General features: G+C 35.6%; 1 protein-coding gene across 2 annotated transcripts; it reads left to right on the top strand.

Annotated features, from left to right (window-relative positions):
* Nucleotides 1–222: 222 nt before the first annotated feature.
* Nucleotides 223–27669, top strand: msl-3 (male-specific lethal 3). 2 transcript variants are annotated; one of them, XM_069829568.1, is made up of 11 exons: nucleotides 223–364; nucleotides 1149–1217; nucleotides 1350–1459; nucleotides 12824–13145; nucleotides 17351–17517; nucleotides 17801–17947; nucleotides 19423–19598; nucleotides 21951–22170; nucleotides 23857–24077; nucleotides 26456–26540; nucleotides 27452–27669. In XM_069829568.1, exons 1-11 carry the CDS (start codon nucleotides 263–265, stop codon nucleotides 27519–27521), a joined length of 1689 nt encoding a protein of 562 aa, XP_069685669.1. In that variant the 5' UTR covers nucleotides 223–262; the 3' UTR covers nucleotides 27522–27669. The 2 variants fall into 2 exon arrangements, with proteins under 2 accessions (XP_069685669.1, XP_069685668.1); XM_069829567.1 differs by having other exon boundaries at nucleotides 19411–19598.

Genomic DNA, 27669 nt, shown 5'->3' with positions numbered 1-27669 from the left:
GAGAATAGAGTACTCAGGCTAGGTAGGAGGATCACTCTTACTTGACTTTGTTTATTTGTATTTACATCTATTTGCACATAACGGAAATGGTATTAACTTATCTTGTTATTCTAAAAAAAGTAATATTATTATAATTTAGTGCACAACTAAAGATGTTATAGATTTGTGTTTTAATTTAAAATAGTATTTACATTGCTTCACTCCTCTATTATAATACCGGTTTGTTAGCTAAATTTCTCATACTGTTGTTTTGGTATGGAGGATGGTGTCTACTCGAGGTGTGAAATTCAAATTCTCCGAAGGAGAAAAGGTTCTATGTTATGAACCAGATCCGACGAAAGCAAAAGTGCTGTATGATTCTAAGGTATTATAGTTTAAGTTAAAATAGTTTAAGTATGTTCGTATATGAAGCATTTCAGCCTTTCAAGAATCTGTGCCAAGAAAAAAAGAATGGCAGACAAGCGTGCTTTGCGACTGTCAATTGTCATGATTTTACTCTTTCAGAATGGATGATACAGTAGTTTTATAAATATATTGCCGAAATAATTCACATCTACATATCATTAGGTAATGAATTTTACACAATCATATAAAAATACTGCCCCGTGACAAAGAGTTGCTGCTTTTGCTGTGAATGTAAACAGGAAGTCATTTCATTTATGACGCGGGGGTGGGGTTAGGGGGAGTAAAGTAAACTGCTAGCTCCTGGCCAGGGAGTCAGCGAGCAGAGTGAGTTCAGATGACGTTTCCGTATTGATTCTAAACTATAATTAGAAGATTGTAATAAGTTTGAAATACAGTGATAAACCTTAGTTAACAGTAAGATAATAATATCCGATTCTAATTGAGCATTATTACTTATACTAGCAATAAAACATGAAATGTAGCACTTGATGTAGAAGAAACAACTTCCATAGCTAATTGATGAAGTTGAAGTAGTGCAAGGACTGCATGATTTTCACATGTCCACATGGATTCTGGAACTTTCTTATTATTGTCGATATCATGCTGTGATAGATTAGTTTATCGTTAACTAATGTTCGTTATGCGTACGATTTAAATATAATGTTGCCCTTTGTAACTGAGTGACATTTAACAGAAACCATTTTGTCAGAATCTGTCATATCACAGTCTTCATTTTTTTACAGGTGCTGGAGGTTATTGTGAATAAGGACCAAAGAGGAAGAAAAGCAGTGGAATATCTTATTCATTTTCAGGTAAAATTAAATAAAATTGGACATATTTTTGTCTGTCTTCTCATAGTTGTGTAATATTTTAAGTTGTAACTTACAACATGTTTATCTAATAGTCTACCGGTATATTATTTTATTTTATGTTCTTGTGATAAGGGTTGGAATTCCTCATGGGACAGATGTGTCAGTGAAGATTATGTGCTGAAGGATACTGACGAGAATAGACAATTGCAGAGAGACCTGGCTGAAAAAGCTCAGCTTCAGTTGTAAGTTACATGCATTTTCATTTTCTTTTCGGTTTTTTTAATTCATGTATTGATTTAATACCTTAAGACTTATCCTTACATCTGTCTGTGATGAAGTGTTGAAAATATCACGAAGAGTGAAAGTCAGCAAAAGGACAGTAGGCCTATACAGTACTAATTTCGGTATTCTCATTTTTTTTTATTTTATTCTTATTTTTTTATTATTTGTTCTTAAGATACCTTATTCGTGAGATGTTATTATGGAGCTATGAAGTGTTGTTTTTAAAATGTTATGTATGAATGTCTTGGTTTTCCAATGTACAGAATACTGAATTTAGCACATTGGAAATATTTGTTACCAGTAAGTTACTGTTGATAGAGAATGTTTATTTTTTGTTTTAGAGAAGTTATCTCACGTTCATATTTTTGTCACATTAATATTCAAAAGGTACGTTTTAGCTAGGACTTCATTCGTTCTGATGCAAGCATTTGGAAGCTTTGTGAAGTTATTAGGTACAGTGAATACAAATTCTCTTAAATGACCTGTATTTCCTGGAAATAAAATGTATGTTACCGGTATGTCATATATGGAGTGTTACAGTACATTTTCTTGCATATTGAGATATTCTACATATGTTTTGGTCTTGTGCAACTTAAAATTAATGAAATGAAGAAAAATAAAGGTATGTTTACATGATATTTATAGTTAAAGACTTATGGGGATATGGAATGGTATATGTTGCACTTTCAATTGTTTTCACAGCCAGTCTTTTTAATAAAAACCGAAAATTGAATTGCAGACAAACAAAAAAGAAGAGCTAAAAGTAGTTAGGCGTAATTTGGTTTAAAAATGGAATATTTTAAATTAAAATAAAGTATACCAGTATCCCTGTCTCCCACAAATAGTGTGTGGTATTATTTAGACTGATTACAGGTCATGACTATCTGGACACAATGTAGGTTATGTAATCATTGATGGACATCATATCACTTCATTGTAAAGTGATAAAAAAATTTAAGGAGGTATACCTACCCAACTGACACAGTACTTCTACTTGAACACAAGACAGAGAATGGAAAATGTAAAGATCAATCCATCTTTATATGCAATTTATCAAGTTTTCAATTCTCATTTAACATGCCAAAAGATTTGATTCCGTAATGTTAAATGTTAAAATGTTTTGTGCTGAATTGAGTGATTCATAGATTTTTTAGAGTAAGAATTTTGTTAGCAAGGTGTGAAGTTTCTTTCTCCAGTATTTTATAATTTAACAGAAAACTTCGACAGTTAGGATTGAGATTTACCTGAAATTTTAACGAAATTTTGATATAAAACGTAATGTATCGTTGGATCGTGTTGAGTGTCTTGTGTAATAGGTTGCAATATTTCCTCTAAAGATTTTAGGAGCGTATCTTACAGATGTTGTAAAAATTGAAGTGCTTGATGTTGAAGTTGGATGTGAAGAGATGGGAACACCTATAGTCCCGTCGCTCTAATTTCCGGTAGCCAATCATGTTGCAGGTCGGCTACATTTAAACATGTGCGTCTTGTGATTCGCTTATGAAGATGTTACGCTTTTCCTAAGGCTGGATAAATAATATAATTGCTCGCCATTTTGGCTCTTTCGTTGGCGTTCGCAGAAAGCACACGAGGACGTTATTTGCCACTCAATTATTTGCTGAATTACAATGTGTTTGATATATTATCATAGGAACTACGACATAATATGTTTAACGGTGTGGCAAATAGATCCCTTGTCTGGTAGCTCGGCAACGAAAGAACAAAAATGGCGAACGATACTACCTACTTAGACTTTATAGAGCCTCGACTTCCTAAGACGTAAGCAAAGAGGAGGAGTCACGCCGGGAATAATGTCGCGACTATAGCGTAATAGATGTTCAGCGATGCTGGTATTTAGTTCTTCTCGTGTGTTGCGCTTTTTACTTTAGTAAATGGAAGAAATATAATTGTGGATGTTTTCATTAAGTAATTCAAGCAGTAACATTCCTAGCTACGAATTCACTTTTGTCCATATTTGATTCTTAGTGGAGGAAGGATAAATTTATTTTTATTCACTACTACCAAGTTTATCATGAATTACACCAGGCTGACCACATAACTAGGGAGACACGCTAGTTGTGAATGTGTCATGTTGAACCAGAAGATCCAATGCTTTCATTTCTTCCAGTCTTTTAATAATTCTTATCAAATCACAAAAGGAAAATAGCTACAGTGATTGTTACATCTTTCTTAATTACATCCATGGTGCTTCAGACCGAAGGAATTTTCTGGCCTCATTCACAAGCTTCTTTCATTCTACTATATCATCTGCTCTCTCTTGGTTGCCTCGTGCATGGTTCAAGTCAAAGAAGATTTCATTTCTCCAACTGAATTTGGGTCTTCTTTGTGGTAATGTCTACTAGGGTTTCCCAGCCAAGCTCTTTTTATAATAAGGAAGTGTCTTCTTTTCTTAACACGTGTCCTAGCCAACAGAGTCTTTTGTTTTTGACTATTGCACGGCAACCAGCGATAGAAACCGGTGTTATCCCCTGCAGCCAGTTCAGTAAAAATATACAATGTACAATGAAAATGACCACGTACAATTGAGTAAAATTACAAAGAAAAATAATCACGTACCTTATAACATGAGATTATTATGTATTATATAGTACAAGAGTATTATGTACACTTTGAAGTTTTTGAGAAAGTTCAGCATTTAGGTCACTATATAAAACATCACAGTAGTCAAAGTGAGGTATCACAAGGGTCTGTACTAGGATTTCTTTGAGTTTAGTAGGAAGGAAATTTTTCAGACGTTTCAAAGAGTGTATGATAGAGAAAACTTTTCTACAGATATATCTGATTTGCATATTCCAGTTCATATTAGAGTCGAAATAGATGCCGAGATTTTTTACAGTAGCACTGAAAGGAATGATTGTGTTGTTGAGAGAGACAGACTGAAGGGTGTTCATATTATTAGAGGATAAAAGCCTTTGCTGCACTAAAAGAATGGCTTGGGTTTTATCTGAATTGATATTCAGCCAAAATTTTCTTGCCCAGTTATTGATTGACAAAAGATAGTCATTGAGGCTCGATAAACATTCATTAAGAGTATCAGGCTGAGAGTGTATATATTTGGCGGAAACTAATTGTACTCTTTTTGATTTTGCTGAAGTTGAATCAGAATTAGTTTACTTTCAGATCATCTGCATACAAATGATATTGGCAGTGCTGTAGAACTGAAGAAATGGCCTTAATATATAGAGTAAAAGCAGAGGACTTAGTGTTAAAAATTCGATAATATAGGCCTAAGTATTGTGTTAGTGTACCTTCAGCTTCTCTGACAAACGAAGCCTAGCCTCATTTTAAAAATGGATTGTTTTTTTAAGAAACAGAACATAAATTATTCGAATATGCATTTTATTGAGAAATATACAACATATAAGAAACCTAAATTCTTCACCAACTTTAAAGTATTTGTATGAAATTTTGTTCATTGGCTCTTGTTCCCAGGGTAGAAAAACTACTAGAATATACGCCCCAATTTACTCATTCTTCTTTGGGAACATATTTTAAACACAGTAATGTTAACACATTACTAGCTTCACAGTTCAGTCTTGATAATGTTTTGTCATTTTGCATTGTGCAACTGTGGACTGTAAATTATCAACTACAGCCTTAAATTATCTTTATATTCGTACAACACGTCATATCTGCATAAAACACATTTTTCATCACAGTTTGAAAACTCCTTCACTTGCAAATCATGTATTAAATGACGTGATTCACTGCAGTAAAACTTGGCTTTAACAAACATTTGTATGAAGCAAGATTGAACTGTGACAGAACAAATTAGGAAATGAATAGTTTTTCTTAAGTCTACATGATGTACAAATAAAGATAATAGTCATAAAGTTCAAGGTTCACGGGCCATTTTGTCAACAAATGAATGCTTCCGTGTATTGAAATCTACATCAATTGGAAAAACTGAAAATACATGCTGAAAATGTTGCATTTACCACTTCTATCGTGTTTAATATCCTAAGTCAGGATTTTAAAGCTTGCATTATACATACAATAGAGTCCTGCTCAACTGATCTTCACTTATCTGACAGGTCCTTCTTAAAAAAAAATGGCTCAAACTGTCTCACAACATTCATATCCAGCCCAGATTGTACTTTAATGCCCCCACTCATCCCAGTGAAGATGAACTTCGTGATGGAGAAGTAAGAGCATTGTTCCTGCTACCAAATGTTTAGGCCATTTGTCAGCTTATGGACCAAGGTGCGTTAAAGGCAGTAAAAAGAAATTACTGTAGAGAGCTATTGTCATCTTTGATGTGAAAAGAAATTACTGTAGAGAGCTGTTGTCATCTTCGATTGAAACTTTTGACAAGGAGAAGATATGATTGTGGCTTACTTAGTGGCACAATGTTGGGAAAATGTTGTTGTTGTTGTTTTCTAATGCCAGGCGTTTGACAATAAAGTCATTTGACCTCTTGCACTCCAATATTTTTCAAAGATATTATCATGGTCAGCCACTGAAGCACAGATTTTGAGGTGTTCCGAATCCATTTCTTGGTTTGAGTTGCACAATGGGCAGTTAGGGGACTGATATATTCCAATTCTATGCAGGTGTTTGGCCAAACAGTCATGGCCTGTTGCCAATCTAAATGCAACTACAGACGATTTTCGTGGTAAATCGGGAATTAACTGTGGAATATGATGCAGAGTTCCATTTTTTCCCTTGGGATTGTGTTATCAAATTTTGTTTGTTGAAGTCTAAGTATGTAGATTTAATAAATCTTTTCACAGAGTAATACGTGGATTTAGTAACAGGTCTGTAAGTAGCAGTGCTACCCTTCTTTGCTAAAGCATCCACATTCTTGTTTCCCAGGATTCCATATTGGGATGGTATCCATTAGAATACAATTCTTTTATTGAGTGATATTGAGAGAGCATTTTAGTTATTTCTGCTGTTTGAGATGAAGGTGTGTGTTTAGAGACTATTGATAGAATTGCTGCTTTGGAGTCTGACAATATAACTGCATTCTTAAATTTATTGATGTGGCATAGAAGATTCCTGAGACTTTCACTTGTTGGGAAAATGTTGGTGCAGGTACAATTACAAAATCGTGGACAATTTTGTAAGTGAGGAGAAAAAGAAAAATTCTGGCAATAAGAAATTAGCGCAGAAAACATGGACAATATGTTGTCTTTGCTGAAACAAATGCCTGGATGTGTAGATATGATTGATGAAGACCTTAATGAGGGGCTTGCACTTGGTGACCAATGTGAAGTGACTGAGGAAGACATTGTTGACATTGGGTGACAAAGAAACAGAAGAGGAAGAAGAAGAAAACGTAGTTGATGAAGGTGGTGCCAAAATAACACATAATTAAGGATTCAAAGCCCTTGAAACAGCATTGAACTACATGGAGCAACAAGAAGAAACCCCCAGCACTGATGTGTTATTTCTATAGAGAATGCATAACATGGCAGCGAAAAAAAAAAAAAGACTCTCTGTTGGCAAGCAAAAGTCTATTTACAAACTTTTTAAACAAATTTAGTTTTAGAACTGTTATGAATCTGCATAAACCTATTTTTAGGCTCAATTTTTTAGTTATATTGTAAACTGTATGAAAAACAAGATGTCTGTAAGCTTCAACGATATTTTCTTTCTCCTTTGCTATTAACCAACATTCTTGCATATCCGACATCCCTCCTGTTTGTGTCACATAAGTGGGACTCTACTGTAATTTTAAAATAAAATCACCAAATTGACAATAAAGTCAAAATCTTGAAATTTTAAAACTAATTTTCATTACAAATAAAACCACTTTCATGGGGTTCCATCATATCATATGTTGTTGTTGTTTTCTAATGCCAGGCGTTTGACAATAAAGTCATTTGACCTCTTGCACTCCAATATTTTTCAAAGATATTATCATGGCCAGCCACTGAAGCACAGATTTTGAGTTGGAGTGAAAATGGCAAGTTGTAGCCGATTTAAGTGAACACCATATTTGAACGTTTTGGTGGCTACTTCATTCACACACAACCCCCAGAATGTCTGGAGGACCACACCTGCTGTTGGTCGACGGGTCCATTGGACCTAGCTGGGAGATCTTGTTGATTACCAGCTTTCCCTCCTTAAGCCAATGGAGGAAGATTTTAGTGCCATAGCAGGTCAGCACTAGGAACAGAAAAGTAGAAAGAGGAGGAAGGAAAGGGAAATGAACCCCTAGGCCTCGAATGCTCTAATGCCGCCGGAGTCGAAGAAAGTAAGAGTTCAGTTAGAGGACTGGCTAGGAAAGGGTAAAGAGGGAATTAGGTATTGGATAGAGAAAAATTATACCAAATTCAGTCATTAACTCATCAAGCTGATCAGTGATAATTGATGAGTGGCCCCTCCCTTTAGTTCAGCTTCTAAAATTATGCTTACTAACAGCTGCACCACGGGAAGGTAGGGATGGGACATTGGGTATTTGTCCAGGTTGGTTCCTTAAAGCCTTCAATGGGAAGGATTAATGGCTCTCCCCCCTGTATCCGACAGATACCCTTTTGCAGCCAGTTATATTGTAAACTGTATCAAAAACAAGATTTCTGTAAGCTTCAATGATATTTTCTTTCTCCTTTGCTATTAACCGATATTCTTGCTTATCCGACATTCTTCCTGTTTGTGTCACATAAGCGGAACTCTACTGTAATTTTAAAATAACATCGCCAAATTGATAATAAAGTCAAAATCTTGAAATTTTAAAACTAATTTTCCTTACAAATAAAACCACTTTCATGGGGGTTCCATCATGTCATATGTGTGTACCTATAAAAATGAAATTATATATATTATTATTATTATTATTATTATTATTATTATTATTATTATTATTAAGTTGAAAACTATCGGTGTAGTTCAGCCAGTAGTTTGTTTGCCTGATCATCCTTAACTATGCTTGGGTGTGGGTTTGATTCCCACTTGGGCTGATTACCTGTTTGGGGTTTTTTTACATGGTTTTCCCCAAACTGTAAGGCGAAGGTCATGTAATCATATGACGAATCGTCTGCCTCATTTTGTGCAAGTACCATCTTGCTATCATAAATTCTTTTCTTCTTACTCTGGTTAATTCCCCTTTTATCTGACTTCACACCACTGCTGGTAGCGAAAAGAGATTCATTTAATCACACACCAGACATCTCACAAATGTGAGCCTCCCTGATCATGGGATTGAATGACGTGGAGCCACTGCTAAGACATCACAGAAACAGTAATAACACAATGAACACATACTCAGTCCTGTGGATGGAAGATAATTCTTTTTTTTCCATTGGCCGCATGGGAATTCAACCTTGGACCATTTGGTCTAGAAGGACGTATACGGTCCACAAATTCTATTGATGCTAAATAGCCTAGTAGTTGATATAGCATCTTTAAATCTATTAAAAGAATAAAGTTATGACGCTTATAAAAGGATGTGTGTCACGTGAATCCAGTCAACACATTAAACAGAGTCACATAAGTCCAAAGTCCCACTCTTGCATAATGTGTGTAACTGTTGTTATATTTTCAGAAAGAAAAAAGAGTTAATTGAAAGAGCATTAAGAATAAAATATAAAGACATGTTAACATCTTCTAAAATAAAGAACTCCTGGAACTATTTTTTTTTCTTGTGTATTGGTAAAACTGTCGTAATATCTAATCACATGTTTGGTATCAAAAGTCATTTTGTTCAAGCATGCCACAATGATTATCCTGACCTCAGAAGGCATCATGCCATATAGAACTGTAACATTCTGACTGGCTCATACAAGAAAGTCTCTCAAGGCCAAACTGTTTTCGATTTGAAGCGGGAAAATAGGTACCATTATGTAATCTATAAATAACTAGATATGTGTAAACATACATTGATGTTATTATTCGATTCTTGTATCTCTATGTGATTATTCAATTCTTGTTACCAACATTTGAAAATATCATAAAAGTGATGAAACGAAATAGAGATACCATAAATACCAAAACTTAATACTTACGAATTTTATAGATTAGTTGATTATGTGATGTCCCTTATTTGGTTGATTGTAATAGTGGCTGTGCAGTTTGATAGCATAGGAGAATGTTCTGATTAACTTTTGACAGTTTGGTTCGTTTTATGTTACAAACAGTGTTGCCAGATTCATTAGAATCCAGAACAGTGATGGTACTGTGTACCTTAACATTACTATACATTTGAATTAATTTAGTTTGCAATACAACTCATTTTTATTCGTTTTATGCATTTCAACTAATTATGTAGAGCCTAAACTTTTAATTTTGTTACATTTTTGCTACATTATATTTCCTTTGAATTATTTATACATAAAGTCTGAAAACAATAATGTCATATTACAGTTTGATTTACGAATATACAGAAAAAATGCATAATACAGTGTTCAAATCCTATCAATAATAAATCAACTTCCAAAGAAAGTGAAGAATAAAGATAATGTATAATGCCTAATACAGTATAACCTCGTTAATACACTCGTCAAGGGATGTGGCCTTAAAGCATTATAAATGGGACAGCGCTATTGACAGGAAATGATTTATGAAATGGGGAAAACAATTTAGACACCACTTCATAGGAAACATATATTTTATTGTGCATTAGTTACAATGTGAAATGCAAATATGAGTTCATTTCATATGAAAAAATTCTTTGATTGTTGTTTGTCGTGTATTTGTACTACTATTATGAATGATAACATTTTCTGTGCGATTCAAGTACTACAGATAACTTCACTTGATACTCCGCTAGGTGCAACACTAATGTAATTTTTCACTTCAAGTCCGAGATTTCCACTTTACCATCGCACTATCAAACTTACTGCACACTGCACAGAATTCAAAGAATGACGAAATTTTACAGAAATTACAGGAATATATTGACTGGGAGACGTTTGAGTGTTAAAATCATTTCATACAAAGGAAAGTACCAATAAATACAACTTCCAACAGTGCTGATCGGAACATTTTTCAGATAAAGGGTGAAAGTTCTTTCTTGCATTCGTATTGCAGTGATCCTCAGTACAGTCACAGCAACATATTTCTTCACAGTGCTTTTAAAACACAAGTTTCGCAAGTTATACAGAATTTTTTAGTCATTTCCGATCCGAAAAACCATTACAAGAGGGTAAAATTATGCAAGATTAATTACGAAATATCCAGGAACCTATAAAAAGAGAGTAATGAATGGGTTAGTGTTATAAGCAGGAGCATATGAACGAGATTTTACTGTAATTACTATTGTTACCTCTAATTGAGGTTCTATCTGATATGTATGGGTACATCTATTATCAGACAGTACATCTTACCTGACAATATATGTCAGAGAAAGAACAGTTGTTTTTATACATCTGAAGTCTGATTAATGTAATATATATCTAGTTAGCGATGTAGGCAATGGAGAAGGAAAGGAACTGGCCACCCTAGCTCATTATCTCCTGGCCTAGTTGCCTTATGAGCCTTGTTGGTGTCACTTGTGGGGTCCGGATCTGTCTTCGAACAGTTAACTAAACAACTTACTACAATAAAATCACTTTTATTTCAATACAACCCGACAAGAGGCGTCAGGCAAAATTGACGACAATGTTAAACATAGGTTGGGGAGGTCTTGAAAAAATGAATAAGGAATTTGAAAAATAATTTTATAGAAATGGGCGAACAGTTGTATTTTTCCAATTTTTTTTACTTTCTGGAACAAATATAACTCAATCCAGGACACAGGACATACCATTAAGATCCAGAATATTTCTGGGAAATTCAGGACATCTGGCAACTCTGGTTATAAGTAATAATTCATTAATGATTATTTCACAGAAACAAACATTAGTTACAAAAAATTAATCAAAGAAAAATTAATACTATGCTAAATATTATTCTTCTTTATTTCGTATATTGGAACAGAACATAATGTATAAATATTGTTCATTAAAAGTAGTATTCGCACATTCATGGAGTAAGTCAAGAAAGTGTATCACTACGAGTCAAGTGCTAGAAATGTGATAGACTGGGTTTCATTTATCCCCCTCACATTGGTATGTGCACCTTGTCCTATGTTATCTCGGATGGCGACCTTATGGCGTATGACCTGCTCATGAGATAGAGTCATAGCTAATATGTAAAAGTAATGTGCTGTTCTCTCCATTGAACAACCGTGTAAAGTGTTCTACCAATCAAGAAAGACTGTTCCTGTTCTATTTCTCTAGGCCAAAAATCAGTCTGAATACTTCCATTTATTGCTCTCAAGCTGGACAGAGGTCAGTAATGATGACCATAACACTTTCTTATACAGGGTGTTTCTGAATAACTGTTCCTAATTGTCAGATGTGATAGAGAACGTGTGATGAAACATTGTTTCGTAATAAAGTAGTGACTGGAAATGCTTCCGTATCGAGAAATAAAGATATAAAAGAAAGGATTTCGAAGAATTTAAACGTGAAAAGTAACTTGCCACCATCTCAAAGACGTTGATCTTTACCCAATCCAGGATATGTAAAGAGCAGAAGTAAACAGCTGACTAGCCATACATCAGTGTAACCTGTCTTTTGATTGATTTATCGCACCAGCAGACATTGGTTGCTAAGGGTTTTTTACGCATGTACCGAAGTATATATGATATTTCCGTGCAGATATTCTGCGTCATCATATGATGTAAGAGTAATGGAACGGAGTTGGAGCTTAATCTGAGATGATTCTGTCCGACGCCGGGGTGGTATCCGGTGTGGCTTAGTGGATAAAGCATCAGCACGTAGAGCTGAAAACCCGGGTTCAAATCCCGGCGCCGGAGAGAATATTTCTCCGTTCCATTACTCTTTCATCGTATATTGGTTGCTAAGGCGACAGTTCTGTGTGGCTATGATCGGCTGTTTACTTCTGCTCCATACACATCCTGGATTGAGTATAGAAATATTCTCAAGATATTTCGGCCAGTGTATGGGACTGATGCCCACCCAGTATCGTGATGCACTTGGGGAGCGACGCAAGGTAGTGAAATCCGGTTGTGAATGCCAGCTATAATGGCTGAGGGGATCATTGTGCTAACCACATAATACCTCCATTCTGGTTGGATGATCGTCCACCTCTGCTTCGGCATATGGACGTGAGGCCGCAGCTGGCTGGTCGGTCTAGGCCTTTCATGAGTGTAGCGCCACGGATGATGATGATGATGACCGTAAATAGACCACTAACCAGTAGTAAATATCTTTTTAATGTCACCTCTTCATAACCTGTTCTCTCACCTGGTACTTGTGATTTTCTAGTGTTTTTCAAAGTCCTCACAAAAGTGAACACAATTGGTTAATCCTTAAAGTAGGTGCTCTGATGATTACTGTGTTCGTGTGTGGCAGGGGTGCATACCTATATAGACGTGAGCGCAAGAAGCGCCACCGGAAACTGTCGGAGAAAATCAGTGAGAGCCTGGAGCAAAAGAAGTTGCGTCGCCGTGGCGGTGTGGATCGTGGTGGAGGCGATAGGTCCTCCGAAGACGGAAGCTCTGCAGGTAGTCATAGTCAACGAGACGGAGATGACAGCGACGACGGAGAGGAGATGACCTCGTCTGAAGTTGAATCTTCGGGAGAAGCTGAGGAGGAACGAGTGCCCCTTGAGCTCAGTGACACTCTCAAAAGGGTTCTCGAAGAAGATCATGATCTCATAACAAAGAAAAACAAAGTAAGTCTTTTTCTTTATATTTGGCACTTATATTTCAATTAGTTTTAGACATCTTTTCTTCTGGAACTACATTTTGAAGATACAGTGAAACCTGTTCAAGACGGAAGTGACATGGTCCTAATTTTTTTTCCGTTATGGACAGGTTTCCGTGTTATTCAGGTGTGAAGTTAAAATGGCATATTTTATCATTTGTATAAATGAAAAACAAAATGGCACGCTGCAAATTGTAGGAATTACAAAATATTCCGTTTAACACTACTGACATTAAATCAGCTTCCTGCCACTTATTTAATTGGTGATTGATCTTGATGAAAATCTCATTTCCTGTATAAATTGTATCGTAACTCACTCATTAAACACTATAAAGTTTATTAATTACACTAAATTTAATATCTAACCCTATACTATAATACTGTACTGTATATCACAACACATTATTTAATTGGACTAGGAGCCATTCATTAGAAGCCTTGAATTCTGGATTATCTAATTTCTTTTCCAGTTCAAGGGTTTCCATTGCAGAATAGATCCAGAAATTGGCATGATCTTTGAAAGGGCAAGAAGAATCCACTCTCACAACAGTTCATTTATTTCTATGTAACCAGTTGTTTTCTGTTTCCTTTTTATGTCAACATTATTGACCGCAAGCCACTCACACATGATACGGCCTTTATTTTTTAAACTGTTAAGTTACACCTGAGTTTTCCATTCCTAAATTTCAACATAATTTTCCATACGCTTCGTTTGTAATTTTCCTCAACTTCTACTTCATCAGTTTATGATAGTGCAACATTTTTACGCAACTTTTTTTCATCACGAAATCACTAATAGACTTGCGTTCTACCCAGCTACGACAGTATATAGGGGTGACGCATTGAATTTCTTTGAAGGGACTCGTCTACCTCGTCAATAGGGAACCAGTAAATTGTTCCGAAATAGAGAGGATTCCGGATTATTCAGGTTCCGATTTGAACAGGTTTCACTGTATTTAGCACTCTTCAACATTTCACTATAAAATATTATACAGTACATACAGTACACACTGCTTATTATGATCATTTTGCAATGCTGGTAATCTGACATTGTTAACTGATTGATAACAATGACTGAAAAAGCTGTTTTCAGTTTTCGATGTTACTGTGCTTACTCGTATGAACAAGTTTATTCACTAAATATGGTACTGTAATACAATATACAGTGAACTCTGGATATAGTGAACATTTGGCTGTAGTGAACTTAAATCGTTGGTCCCGACCTGCATACATTGAAAAGTACATTAATATTTCTGTTTATAGTGAACCCTCGTTTCAGTTATAGTGAACCTTAAAAATTGAAATTTTTATCCTGACAAATTCTTATTTGAAATTCTGCTTGTATAAAATTGAAAGAATGTGTTGAGAACAACATTGTAAGTTTCTTAATACTTTAGTCAAAGGACAAAGGTGGGATTAGTGATTACTAGACAATGAGCTGTACTGTAAATCCAGGCAACGCGTGATGACCTTGTCTCACTCTACCGTGGAAGGGTTGCCATTCTGTTCTCAGGCACACTATTCTACTTTTATTTCTAATCCTCCATCGTCAAAGGGTTGCCTTTTGTTCTCAGAAACATTTCAATTATGACAGATGGCATCGAAACAACGGAAAATGAAATTGCCTTCTTTTATTAAAAGGGGACAGACATTATGTCCAGAGCATAAATGAAGGTAAGATTCTGATGGCTTTCAAACTCCATCAACACCCTCCCAGTTTCCATTAAGTGACCCGGGAAATTCCAAGGCAGAAAATGCAGCCACACCATAACAGCGTTTGTCATTTCTACCTGATCAGTCTGTTTGTGGTGTTTGAACAGTGAAAATACTGTATAAAAATGTTGAAGCATAAAGTGTTATTCTTTGGAAAATAAAGCGAATATTATAAGTGACATTGAACGTGGTCTTTTGCAAGCAGACGTGGGTCGATAGCATAGTTTAAGTAAATCAACTGTGAGTAACGGTATGCAGTGTAATCCATTCCACAAAAATGAAATATTTTAATTTCTGTACCGTATAGTATTTTATTTTCTTGTTCATTTAAGGTTAGGGGAGAAACACTTCGGATATAATGAACCTCAGATATAATGGACGAAATATGCAAGTTCGCAGAAGTTCAATATATTTGGAGTCCTGGTTGGCAAGTTGGTATGGCGCTGGCCTTCTATGCCCAAGGTTGCGGGTTCGATCCCGGGCCAGGTCGATGGCATTTAAGTGTGCTTAAATGTGACAGGCTCATGTCAGTAGATTTACTGGCATGTAAAAGAACTCCTGTGGGACAAAATTCCGGCACATCCGGCGATGCTGATATAACCTCTGCAGTTGCGAGCGTCGTTAAATAAAACATAACATTTTATTTGGAGTTGACTGTAATATAAAACTGGAAGACAATACTTGCTATCACCAATAATTAAATAAATAGTTTATTGTTGTTTCCTTTTTACTAAAATCAAGTAGACTTTCACTGTAATGCAACATAAAACAGCAAGACAAAATTATATTATTAGACAAATTAATCTTCTGCTTACCATGCATATGTTTGTACACAATGTTTTCCCATTTCTTCCATCAGTGGAACCGTAATTTTGTTGCTACAGAATCGCCTTTTCCTATTTTCTAAGCAAGTTTCTCAGCTTCTTGTCACACGAGGGGACCATCAACACGAGCATCTTGTCCACCAAATTGGTAAACCATAGTTTTAAACCTGACTTCACCCGACTGACTGTCTTTCCCACAATGATTCCGGTCACATTTTAAGTTTTCGTTTTCCTTTGCCACTTTTAGGATACTGTCTCAGTTTTTTAACAGTTTGCACAAAAGTGGCTGTGAAATTTGTAATTGCATTGCTGCATTGCGTTGACTCATTTTTGGTCCTTTATCATAGCATTCAATAACTGAAGGTTTATATTTAATGTTGTTGTTGTTTTCTAATGCCAGGCATTTGACAATGAAGTCATTTGACCTCTTGCACTCCAATAGTTTTCAAAGATATTATCATGACCAGCCACTGAAGCACAGATTTTGAGGTGTTCGAATCCATTTCTTGGTTTGAGTTGCACAATGGACAGTTAGGGGACTGATATATTCCAATTCTATGCAGGTGTTTGGCCAAACAATCATGGCCTGTTGCCAATCTAAATGCAGCTACAGACGATTTTCGTGGTAAATCGGGAATTAACTGTGGATTTTGATGCAGAGAGTTCCATTTTTTCCCTTGGGATTGTGTTATTAAATTTTGTTTGTTGAAGTCTAAGTATGTAGATTTATATTTAATGTTCAAGTCTTTATGTTTATTTTGCTCCCTTGTCATAGTTTCACTGCACCAATATGATCATCACAAACCAAAAACTGATGCTATACCATTAGTATGTTTGGTTTTATAGCTGTTAGCACACAATTTGAAAAAATGAAAGCTATCACAGCTCCCGTCAAGTTTTTTTAGGGTGTTAGAAAAGTTGAAAGTTTGTGCAACACAGACAATGTGAACTTTATTGCTTGAGAGGGAAAACCATCTCTTCAACTAGTGATTGTCATTGACCAGAGACACATCTTACAGTACACATATTTCAAATATGTATTCAGGGAAGAAATCCATAAATCGGTAAAAAAAAAAAAGTGATAACATAAACTGAATTGCACACAGGCGCATTTATTACTATTTCATTCACTGTTCTAGAACTGTTAACACTAACATGTGTATATTCTAATTAGAGGATCTCACCGCTATCTATTGAATATTGTGTAATCAATGACTATATGTAGTCATTACTGTATGTAGATATTTTTATTAATGGAGAGAGATTCGTTCCAGCAGCGGGAATCGAACCCAGGATTTTTAGCTTTGCAAGCTGAGTGCTCTTACCATCTTAGCTATGCTGAGTTCAGGGACGTCTGGTAATTTTATATTATGTTTTTGTTGTTTTCTAATGCCAGGCGTTTGACAAAGTCATTTGACCTCTTGCACTCCAATATTTTTCAAAGATATTATCATGGCCAGCCACTGAAGCACAGATTTTGAGGTGTTCCGAATCCATTTCTTGGTTTGAGTTGCACAATGGGCAAATTTTATATTATAAAATATTGTGTTTTTATATCTGCAAACAGAACATTATCTTTCGAGAAAGAAGTAACACTTGTAAATACAAATAAATTAGACATGAATTTTAATTGCAGGTCTTGAAGCTGCCAGCAGATCCAAATGTTGTAACAATTCTTGAAGGCTATGTAAAAAATTGTGCTGTGAACCAGTTATGTGGTATAGGGGAAAAACCACAACGTCGATATCGATACCATCACTACCAGGGCAACAAAAGTAGAGACATAGATAGGGCATGTCGCAGGTACTAATACTAATATTTTAGATCTACCTATTAAGTGTAAAAAAACCTCTAACAAATCCACAAATTCAGCATAGTCATATAAAACTATTATGTATGGAGTAGCTTTGTGGTTTTGTAAAAGAGAAAGCTTGAATTTGCAGTAATTTTTTTTTTTTTATGAAAGTGGAATTACATTTGTGTAAAAATTGTGATAAATCTTTTCTTCTTTTTCTGTTTATATGTGGCATATATTTGTCTATTTGAATATCCTGACGATTGTTTTCATTTATGAAACTTGTTTCAGCTTAAATATATGCAAGGAAGTTGTTGATGGTGTACGCATCTACTTTGATTTTACCCTTAGTGACTTATTGCTGTATAACCAAGAAAGAGAACAATTTGAGCAATTAAGAAATCAACAGGCAGAACCTACTATTAAACAAGAAATCGAGTAAGTTAAACTCAAAAGTTTTATTCATATTGTTATGAAATAGACATGTCACAGCAATCGATATCAACATAAAATGTTACAAATATTGTTAATTTTTCTGTCATATTTATGTAGACCTATAATGCCGTACTAAATACGAATGTCATTGTTAATAGATAAGCTAGTTTCATTTTCAGTGTGATATAAGGTTAGCAAGTGATAGAAAAAGAAACCACAAATCTAAACATGTGACGAAAGATGCAGTTTTCATTATTTATTTTAATTTTAACTTTCACTAATGTGACCCATTTTAATATTGAGCCTCTCAAATGTAGAATGAATGTTAAATTTGTTACTTAGGATAAATCGTAAAATAGTGAACGCCAGTAGAGGAAGTTATCCCCACCCTCGTCGCTCGGCACCTCGCTCGCCTGCTCTCTCTCTCTACTATCTGCCCTCTTCATTGGATCACTGCCTACCGCCTCGCATGTATTTCATATTTTACAACACAACACAATACAACCAAATTAATGTGCATTAGACAACAACCATATGTAATGTGCATTCGACACTACATTTACATTTCCCTCTACCCGAGACTGTGAACTAATGCAGAATTCAGGTCTCACTATTACACTTACGACCTCATTTTGCGTAGAGTCGTAAGTTTGAGAGATGAAGTTTAGGAGTACATCATGCTCCAACACCAAACCGCCCTTTTCAGGGCAAGAAAAATACGTACTAAGACATATCCAATGACACACATTGCATTTCTGCAATACGTTATGGCAGTTCCCTTGAACATAAATAGATTCATTTTCCCTTCTACCACCAACTCGTCTCTGTAGCCGAGAGGTATAAAGCGTGAACGAAAAGCGTGCGTGCGTTTCATTAGGAAGATCAACAGATCGAATACTACCCTCCGCAAAGTCATAAGAAAAAAAAAAAAAAAGAGGGAGACGTGAAGCAAGGAAGAGAGGAGGAGAGGCTGGAGAAGGAAACAGGACGAAGTTCCTCTTTTGCTTCGTAGATGCCGCATTCACTCCTTTTGTTCCACTTTCCTCCACTAGATGTCACCCCACACTAAACCCCTATTTCCACTCTTTCCCGCTAGAGTGTATGGTGAGCTTGTAGGGGAAAAGTGGACAGGGGTCGTGGGCGGAACTTACCGTTCGCTGTTTTGTGATTTGCTTGTCACTTATTTGTGTTATGTGTAATATTTGTCTTTAAAAATCGAGGTAATGCATTAATTTCGTATTGAATGAAGTTTGTGCATTAAATATTGCATTTGTTTGACAATACATAAAATGAATAGCAGTGTGTAAAGTGATTACTTATATTTTTATGCACTATGTATTTTAAAGGCTTACTTTACGTACTGATAACGGTGGGTAAAATTCAACTTTACACACTCGTAGAAAAAAATGATTAATGATTAGTAACGTTTTTTCATAAAAATGTGAAACATGATTAACAGAGAACAGTTGTTGTTCCAGAGTTTATGACAACGAAATTAATGATATTGTGGTAAAAGAAGAAGAAGATGACGCTCTCTCACTGCATGGCCAGGACACCGAGACAGAGACTGAAGCACAAGCCAGCTATTGTGGTAACAATTTGGGTGCAGTGATGCATATAGAGGAACATGCAATGGATAATGGAGAAGCTTCAGGTATACATAAATCAAATGCACATTGTGTCTTACTGTATTTATATAGGGTAAAACTAGGAGAGAAGACTTACATTTCAATATACCGGTAGTCCTGCATCCACCATGCATTAGATACTGTCTTCTTCCGGCGAGTTTAGCGCTGGGACCTGAGGTATTCTTGCCATCGGTGCGGGGGGGGGTTGCAGGTAGATTCTTCTGTTGCTACAGCCAAGCCGAGCCGAGCGGAGTGGGAAATATTAATCGTCCAAAAATATGCAGTCTTCAGTCTTCTCCCTGATGTTAGCTATGTTAATATTATATGAATTACTCATTAAATATTTCACCGTTACAAGTCATTTTTAAGGAAACATGCTGTGGAAAATTTTTGGTTTTATTCTATTGGAATTTTAGAATATTTGTGATTGGTATTGTGAAAAACAGATTCCTGTAATGTCATGCGAAAATCATTTGTTGGTGATATCTTAAAATACAAAATCAAGTAGTTATACTTCTCAAGTGAGTTCAGCAGTACAGTATATTTAAATCTATTACTTTACAAATTTAATTTAATTCAATTCTACTAATCACTAAATTTTATAGTATGATTCTTCTTTTCATTTATATTATTGTAGTTGTATTATGATTTTTCTTTTTATTTATTTTATTGTATTTGTATTTCTGGTGGTGTGATGCCCTTAACTTCACCAAAATAAATAAAATTTTCTACAATACTTTCCTTCTCTGAACACGTAAGTACGAATGGTTGTATCTCTATCTCGCCAAAAATACGTTAGAAAACTAATAGGCATACTGCTCTCGTAAACTGGGCGAATGTTTTCAGTATGATTGTACTTCCTTCCAGACTGCCGCTGTCACTGTTCCCTCCCACTCCAGTACCGCGCTAGACTAGTCGGAACCACATTCCTCTCAGCACTAAACTCCTCAGAGGATGACAGTAATTACAGTAGAGTTTTGATTATGCGAGCAAATATGGACCAAGACTACCTAGATAAGCAAAAACTCGGATAAAATGTATGCTTACTGAAAAAAGTAGGTTTTGATTAAAAATTAGACAAACTCTTTACTGAATAGACTAAATAGAATGAACAAATCAGGTTTAATATGTTATTGTTTTCTAATGCCAGGTGTTTGACAATAAAGTCATTTGACCTCTTGCACTCCAATGTTTTTCAAAGATTTTGTCATGGTCAGCCACTGAAGCACAGATTTTGAGGTGTTCCAAATCCATTTTTTGATTTGAATTGCACAATGGGCAATTAGGGGACATCAGGTTAATATGAACTCCAGGCATTTAAAAAAAAACAGTATTAAAAAAGCAACTAACATGCAATACTGTACAGTATTTACATTAATGTAAAGTGGGGTAAACTTGACCACAAAAGGAATATATAAAATCATATCAGATGTACTGAATATATTTTTAAAGTTTATTATTATTTCCTTACTTCTTAAGTATTTTTTAAATATATAATTCTAAATGACAATTAAGGCTGGTATGATTTAAATTTTTTTGTGGTCAAATTTACACCAGTTTACGATAGTTTTTTTTTTTTTTTGGATTGGGCTCAGATAACACAGAACCTCATTTATTTGAGCCTATATTATCCTCTGATTGAGGTTTTGGCTGATATATACCTCTATTATCAGGTAGTACATCTCACTTGACAATGTGTCAGAGGAAGAACAGTAATTGTTTGTATGCAGCTGAAATCTGACTAGTACAATATGTAGCTAGTCAGCGATGTATGCAATGGCGGGAGAAAGGAACTGACAACCCTATCACATTATCTCCTGGCCTAGTTGCCTCATAAGTGGTGCCTTCTTGGTATCAATTGTGAGGTTCAGATCTGTCTTCGGACAGTTTACTAAACAACAACAATAATCCATATATCTTGATATCTTCTATCTTCTCCCATTTACCATTCCTTCCAGTGCATTCTTCAGTAGGCAGTTTCTTCTCAACCAGTGACCCAACCAATTCTTTTTTCTCTTCCTGATCAGTTTCAGCATCATTCTTTTTCCATCCACTCTTTCAACACAGCTTCATTTCTTATTCAGTTTGTCCATTTCAAACACTCCATTATTCTCCATATCATAGGCCTTATCAAAATCAATAAAAGTCGAAGAATATCTTGACCAAATTCCCATGAGTTTAATTTAACATAAATTTTTACTTCATATGTAGCTAGCTCATGTTTTGTTAAGGTTTTGGTAGAAATAGAATAATTTCTTAGCTTTACATGTAATTTAAAAATGCAAAATATTGTAGGAATGTTATGCTATTTCGAAACTAGTTCCAGAGTATTTTGTTTATGTTGTTCAGTTATTTTTTTGTTTTACTTATCACACAAGGTGAAGGTGATAGGAAGAGGAGTTTGCGTTCTCACCGACCAGATGCAAGTGAGAGCCTTTCTCCAGATACCAATGGAATTGGCAAGATGTCTACTCGAGCTCTAAATCATGGTCCTAGTTATCACGAAAATAATCATTTTCCTACAAATAGTATAAAGCAGGAAGGACAGTTCTCTCTCAGCATCAAACAGGAACCTAGTGGCAACACTCATTTATCAAGGTAAGTTTTTCTCTTCCTCAGAGTTTAGCCCAATGGTCTGTTTCATCCTCTAATCATCTTGTTTCTGGTGTGCTCGAATTTCTGTATCCTCTGGGCCTAGGGTGACCAACTTCTGATCAGGAAAGAACAAAAGACTTTGTCATGATAATTTTTTTTTTTTTTTTTTTTTTTTTAGGATGTGAAGTCAGGATTCATTGCTGGAATGGTTTATATTTATAATATAAAACTATCAATTTAATTATAATACGAATATGATTTAGGTCACAATATTGAGTACAATAGTATTTTAAAATATGTATGTTACATCAGTTATTCATAGATTTAAACAAGGCATATGACTCGGTTAAGAGAGAAGTTTTATGTAATATTCTTATTGAATTTGGTATTCCCAAGAAACTAGTTCGATTAATTAAAATGCCTTGGTGAAACATACAGCAGAGACAATATAGGCCAGTTTTTTATGCTTTTCCAATTCACTGCGGACTAAAGCAAGGAGATGCACTATCACCTTTACTTTTTAACTTTGCTTTAGAATATGCCATTAGGAAAGTCCAGGATAACAGACAGGGTTTGGAATTGAATGAGTTACATCAGCTTCTTGTCTATGCAGATGACGTGAATATGTTAGGAGAAAATCCACAAACGATCAGAGAAAACACGGAAATTTTACTTGAAACAAGTAAAGCAATAGGTTTGGAAGTAAATTCCAAAAAGACGTTGTTGTTGTAGTTGTTTTCTAATGCCGGGATTTGACAATGAAGTCATTTGACCTCTTGCACTCCAATATTTTTCAAAGATATTATCATGGTCTGCCAATGAAGCACAGACTTTGAAGTGTTCCGAATCCATCGAAGAGACAATGTATATGATTGTCTCGTGACCAGAATATTGTATGAAATGGGAACGTAAAAATTGGTGATTTTTCCTTTGAAGAGGTGGAAAAATTAAAATATCTTGAAGCAACAGTAACAAATATAAATGACACTGGGAGAAAATTAAACTCAGAATAAATATGGGAAATGCCTGTTATTATTTGGTTGAGAAGCTTGTGTCATGTTAGTCTGCTGTCAAAAAATCTGAAAGATACAAAATGAATATTAATACATGGGAAGTGAAAGAACTTCTTTTTGGTGCTAGGGAACTTCATTTAAGTTAACCAAAACCATTCTCCTTTCTCTTAAATTTTCTAATGAGGACATTAACAAAATCTGTCTAATGGTATTGAGAGATTCATTATCCATCTTACACTATCACTTTTATAACATTACTCTTCATTGTACTTTCATCTCATATTTCTCCGAAATCTAATTATACCGGTATTCTATTTTTAAATTTATCATTGTTCTGTATTCTCTCTGCAAATCATATTGTATTTTATTTTTAATTTAACTCTGCTTTGTATTCTGGATCCTAGTGGTCAGCCATACATGTGGCCAGATGTCCCAAATTGTGGAATTAGTAGTACCAGTTTTTCTGAGAGTTCAGACACCACATCCCTAAAAATTGCGCTAAAATTTGTCGTGACCAAGTTTCTTGTATTTTTTGTGGTCAGAAGTTGATCGCCCTAACGATGAGGAATACCGTGTGAGGAAGTATATACAATTGCACCACATTTATTTCTAAAATCGACATAGCCAGATAGATAGTCGAAACTATCTGTATACCGTATTATGTTTGTCATTACAGTATTGCCAGCACGAGTTCACGATGCTCCACACCAACTACCAGTCTGCCTCCTACAGCCGGCCTGGCAATGAATTCCTCCCCAGTAGCATCTTCATCACCAAAGCACACAACACTGTTATCACAGATCCTGGCTTGGCAGCTAGTACCTCAAAGCCTCTACTCAGAAGTACCTGTGGCTCCATCACTCATGTATGGGGCCATCCATCTGGCGAGATTATTTGGTATGTGAAGCATTGATGAGCTGAATCCTATTTTATAAATGCTTTGTTCTTCACAAGGTCTGATCTTTTTGAGCTTTACGTACATTTTCGAGTCACCTCATAGTAGTCTTGATGTGAATCAGTATATGTGTAATGTCCACACCTGTGGAGTAACGGTTAACGCATCTAGCCGCGAAACCAGGTGGCCCGGGTTCGATTCCCGGTTGGGGCAAGTTACCTGGTTGAGGTTTTTTCCGGGGTTTTCCCTCAACCCAATGTGAGCAAATGCTGGGTAACTTTCGGTGCTGGACCCGGACTCATTTCACCGGCATTATCACCTTCATTCTCATTCAGATGCTAAATAACCTGAGATGTTGATAAAGCGTCGTAAAATAACCTACTAAAAAAAATGTATGTGTATTACTTTTCACTCAGTTTGCTATTCGTGATAGCAACAGTATTATTGATGCGGAGGCGAGACCTAGCATGTGAGCTGTGCGAGAAGGGAAAGAATGAGCCATCAGAAAGAGAGTTTGTTTCATGATGGTTAATATTATACAAATCTACCGACATGGAAAAGTTCATATCAGACTAAAACTTATCTTCGCCCTCCATACCCATTGGTGATAGAGCCATGGCACATAAGGTCACAGGACAGGTCTTGCCTCTATTGTACAGTATTTATATAGAACCAAAAATTCACAGTTAAGTATAACCCTAGATCATATATGTAACAGATATGTCGGGCTTATAGGCTTTGAGGTTAACAACTTTTGTCAGGTTTACTACGCTGCCATCTAGTTGTTATATAAGGAGTCTTGTCATAATTCCCATTTCAATTGCATTAGCGACTGTGCTGCCATCTCATGTTTGTTTACGGCAGATGGGGTGGCGATCCTGGCGGTTGTTCTCTTCAAAGTGCTGCCGATTTTGACGTAGCGAGGAGGTATCTGTTACATATATGATCTAGGGTATAACTGATGATTAATTTGATGTCTTAATCAGAGGTTATTGTTCATACAATTGGGCCTTAGAGAAATATTACAATTATGTGACACTACAGTCTTCTGACAGATGAAAACTGCACACATAATTATAGATAAAATACAGTAGAACCCTGATTATCTGTCACCCTATTAACCGATTGGCAGATTATTTGACTGTCTTTCTCTGGATCTTTTTTTTTTTTTTTTTGTGGGGGGGGCTACAGAAACATAAGTAGATGCTGTTGTACGTTATATTAGTATAGGTATTTTTTTCTAGAGAGTGTTATTACAAGCATTTACACTTACACAGTTTTGGCCTACTGTTCGAGTTACCGTACTCTACAACTTCTATATAAAGTGTATTCCATGAGTGTGAAAAGAAAACGTGTTGTGCTAAGTATCGAACAAAATGCAAATAATTTCAAGGAAAAATTATTCCGGAGGCGTGGGACCCTTCGCTTAGCTCAGTCGGTAGAGCGTTCGCACACTAAGCGAAGGGTCCCGAGATCGATACCCAGCTCTGGAACAATTTTTCCTTAAAATTATTCAAACCTGCTTTACAGGGAGCTACTACCTGAAAGCCAGATTTGTATGAAATGCAAATAATTAAGTGGTTTGGGGAAAGAGAAATTGTGGGTCATCTCACATAACAATGATGTTACAACTGTGCACGATTTAATAAAAATTAAGGATAAAGTGTATACAGTATGTAAATCCACACAACATGAGGCCTTTACTAATCCTATCTTTCCACTGACAGCCATTAAAAGGAGTTTTCTTATCCCTAAAAAAACACATCGTTGACAACCGAACTTAAATTAATGACTTCTGATTCACTACCAAGTGTATTAAACACAAGACCACGGAGAAAATGATGAAAGTTCAGTGTTATTCACTTAATTTATGAAAATATTTTATGGTACAGATTATCTGATTTTTTCGATTAACCGTTCAGTCAACCCCCTTCATTACCGCGGATAATAGGGGTTCTACTGTAAAATCAAAACTAGTTTATAAGAATATTGGAAGAAACTAAACAAAAAATCAAGATAAACAGTGGGTCATAGAATAGCAAATGCTTTTTGTACTTGACTGCGAAAAGATGCAATAACACTGGAGTTGATTGCTTTTAACATACTGCTTGTACATCACATCAAGATACTGCTGAATATTTGTTCACATGTTCTGGTGACTGCAGTGAAAAGCAAAACCCAAGTTAAATGTGCTTGTACTGAGAAGCAAGGATAATGATGTAAAAATCATGAACCTGGCATTGAAAATATCAAAACATGAATGCTCCTGAGTTTGCACATGGATTTGTACATTTTTCTGTCTTTATCTTTTATTTGATTACTTAAGTTGTGAAGAGTGATGCGGTAAATCAACTAACCATGCTTTATTGTTAATTTCCAGTCAAGTTACCTGACCTTCTATACGCTACTAACATGCCAGAAAGGAAGTTGAAAGTTCTGCTTCGTCATCTGGATATGTTTTTGAGGTGAGTGTTGCAGTGATATAGTTTACAAATGGGCAGTCTTCTTCTAAAGGTAAGCATTCACTACATTGTATCGCACTCCTCGTACGAATCGCACGCAACGGATATTTTAAGTGCAGTGCGTTCACTGTAACGGCTTCACCTCATCGGATTCCCCTATCAGCTGTTTGAAACATGACGTCGTACGATATTGACATTACTGAAAGCAAAGGAGTTGAGGTTAGGTCTATTAATTATGACTGTTGGCGAATAAGAATTTGCAATTGCTTCATGCGTCTTAATTGAAGAGGAAGAAACGAAAGAAATATTGGTTACATAATATATATAAGAAATGAATTGATTACTGTAATGGGAACGCCTCAAATTATATAATTCTTCGCAATTTTCTACACGCGAAATAAGTTTTCCGTCTGCCATTTTGGCGCGACACTGAACATGGCACAACATAATAGTAACAGTTGACCAATTAAAATTGATTTATTAAAGAAGGCCATGATCGCACACATCGGAAAAGTTGCTTATCCGAGAAACGTGGACGGATTTGCCGAGAGGCGATGCGTGCAATACGATATAGTGAATGCAGTTACATAACAATTACAGCAAAGATAGTATTTTTTTTCCGATTCGTCCGATGAGTGCAATACGATGTAGTGAACGCTTATCTTAACATGGTGATGAATGAAGTTTTCAGAAACATTTCTGAGAGAACCTGTTTCCACCCCCCTCTCCTCCTACTTTGCTACAGTGTGTCATGCAAATTTATAAATTACTCAACTTAAATGTGTACAAGCTGTTTTATTTTCTATGGATACACACAGGAACGAAATGACAAACTGATAATTCATTAAGTTTTCATTTGTCTATTTAGTATGGTTTACAGATATTTTAAAAACGTAATTCTGTGTTTGTTTCAGCTACATGGAGGAACACCAAGAATGGTTTGGTGAACAATTTTATAAGGACAACAGCAGTATCTGTGGATAACCCAGACTTTCAGATTTTTCTGAACCAATCCCTCTATTTTGTTTAGCGTGTGACTAGTGATAATCAAAATCTTAATTTTTTTTAAAGACTGTATGGTTGAGTTTGATGAAATTTGTAAGTAATAAAAATATTTTGTACCTAAATGAAA

The sequence above is a fragment of the Periplaneta americana genome, chromosome 6 (assembly GCF_040183065.1).
Source record: "Periplaneta americana isolate PAMFEO1 chromosome 6, P.americana_PAMFEO1_priV1, whole genome shotgun sequence".
In the NCBI taxonomy this organism is placed as follows: domain Eukaryota; kingdom Metazoa; phylum Arthropoda; class Insecta; order Blattodea; family Blattidae; genus Periplaneta; species Periplaneta americana.
This window is presented reverse-complemented; position numbering and strand designations above follow the sequence as displayed.

Bases quoted from the DNA above. Each gene is read 5' to 3' on its own strand.
- msl-3 (XM_069829567.1), top strand. From the start codon at position 263: ATGGTGTCTACTCGAGGTGTGAAATTCAAATTCTCCGAAGGAGAAAAG. The intron at 1,218-1,349 runs GTAAAATTAAAT...TCTTGTGATAAG, and splicing joins AATATCTTATTCATTTTCAG to GGTTGGAATTCCTCATGGGA. The intron at 17,948-19,410 runs GTAAGTTAAACT...AACAGAGAACAG, and splicing joins ACTATTAAACAAGAAATCGA to TTGTTGTTCCAGAGTTTATG.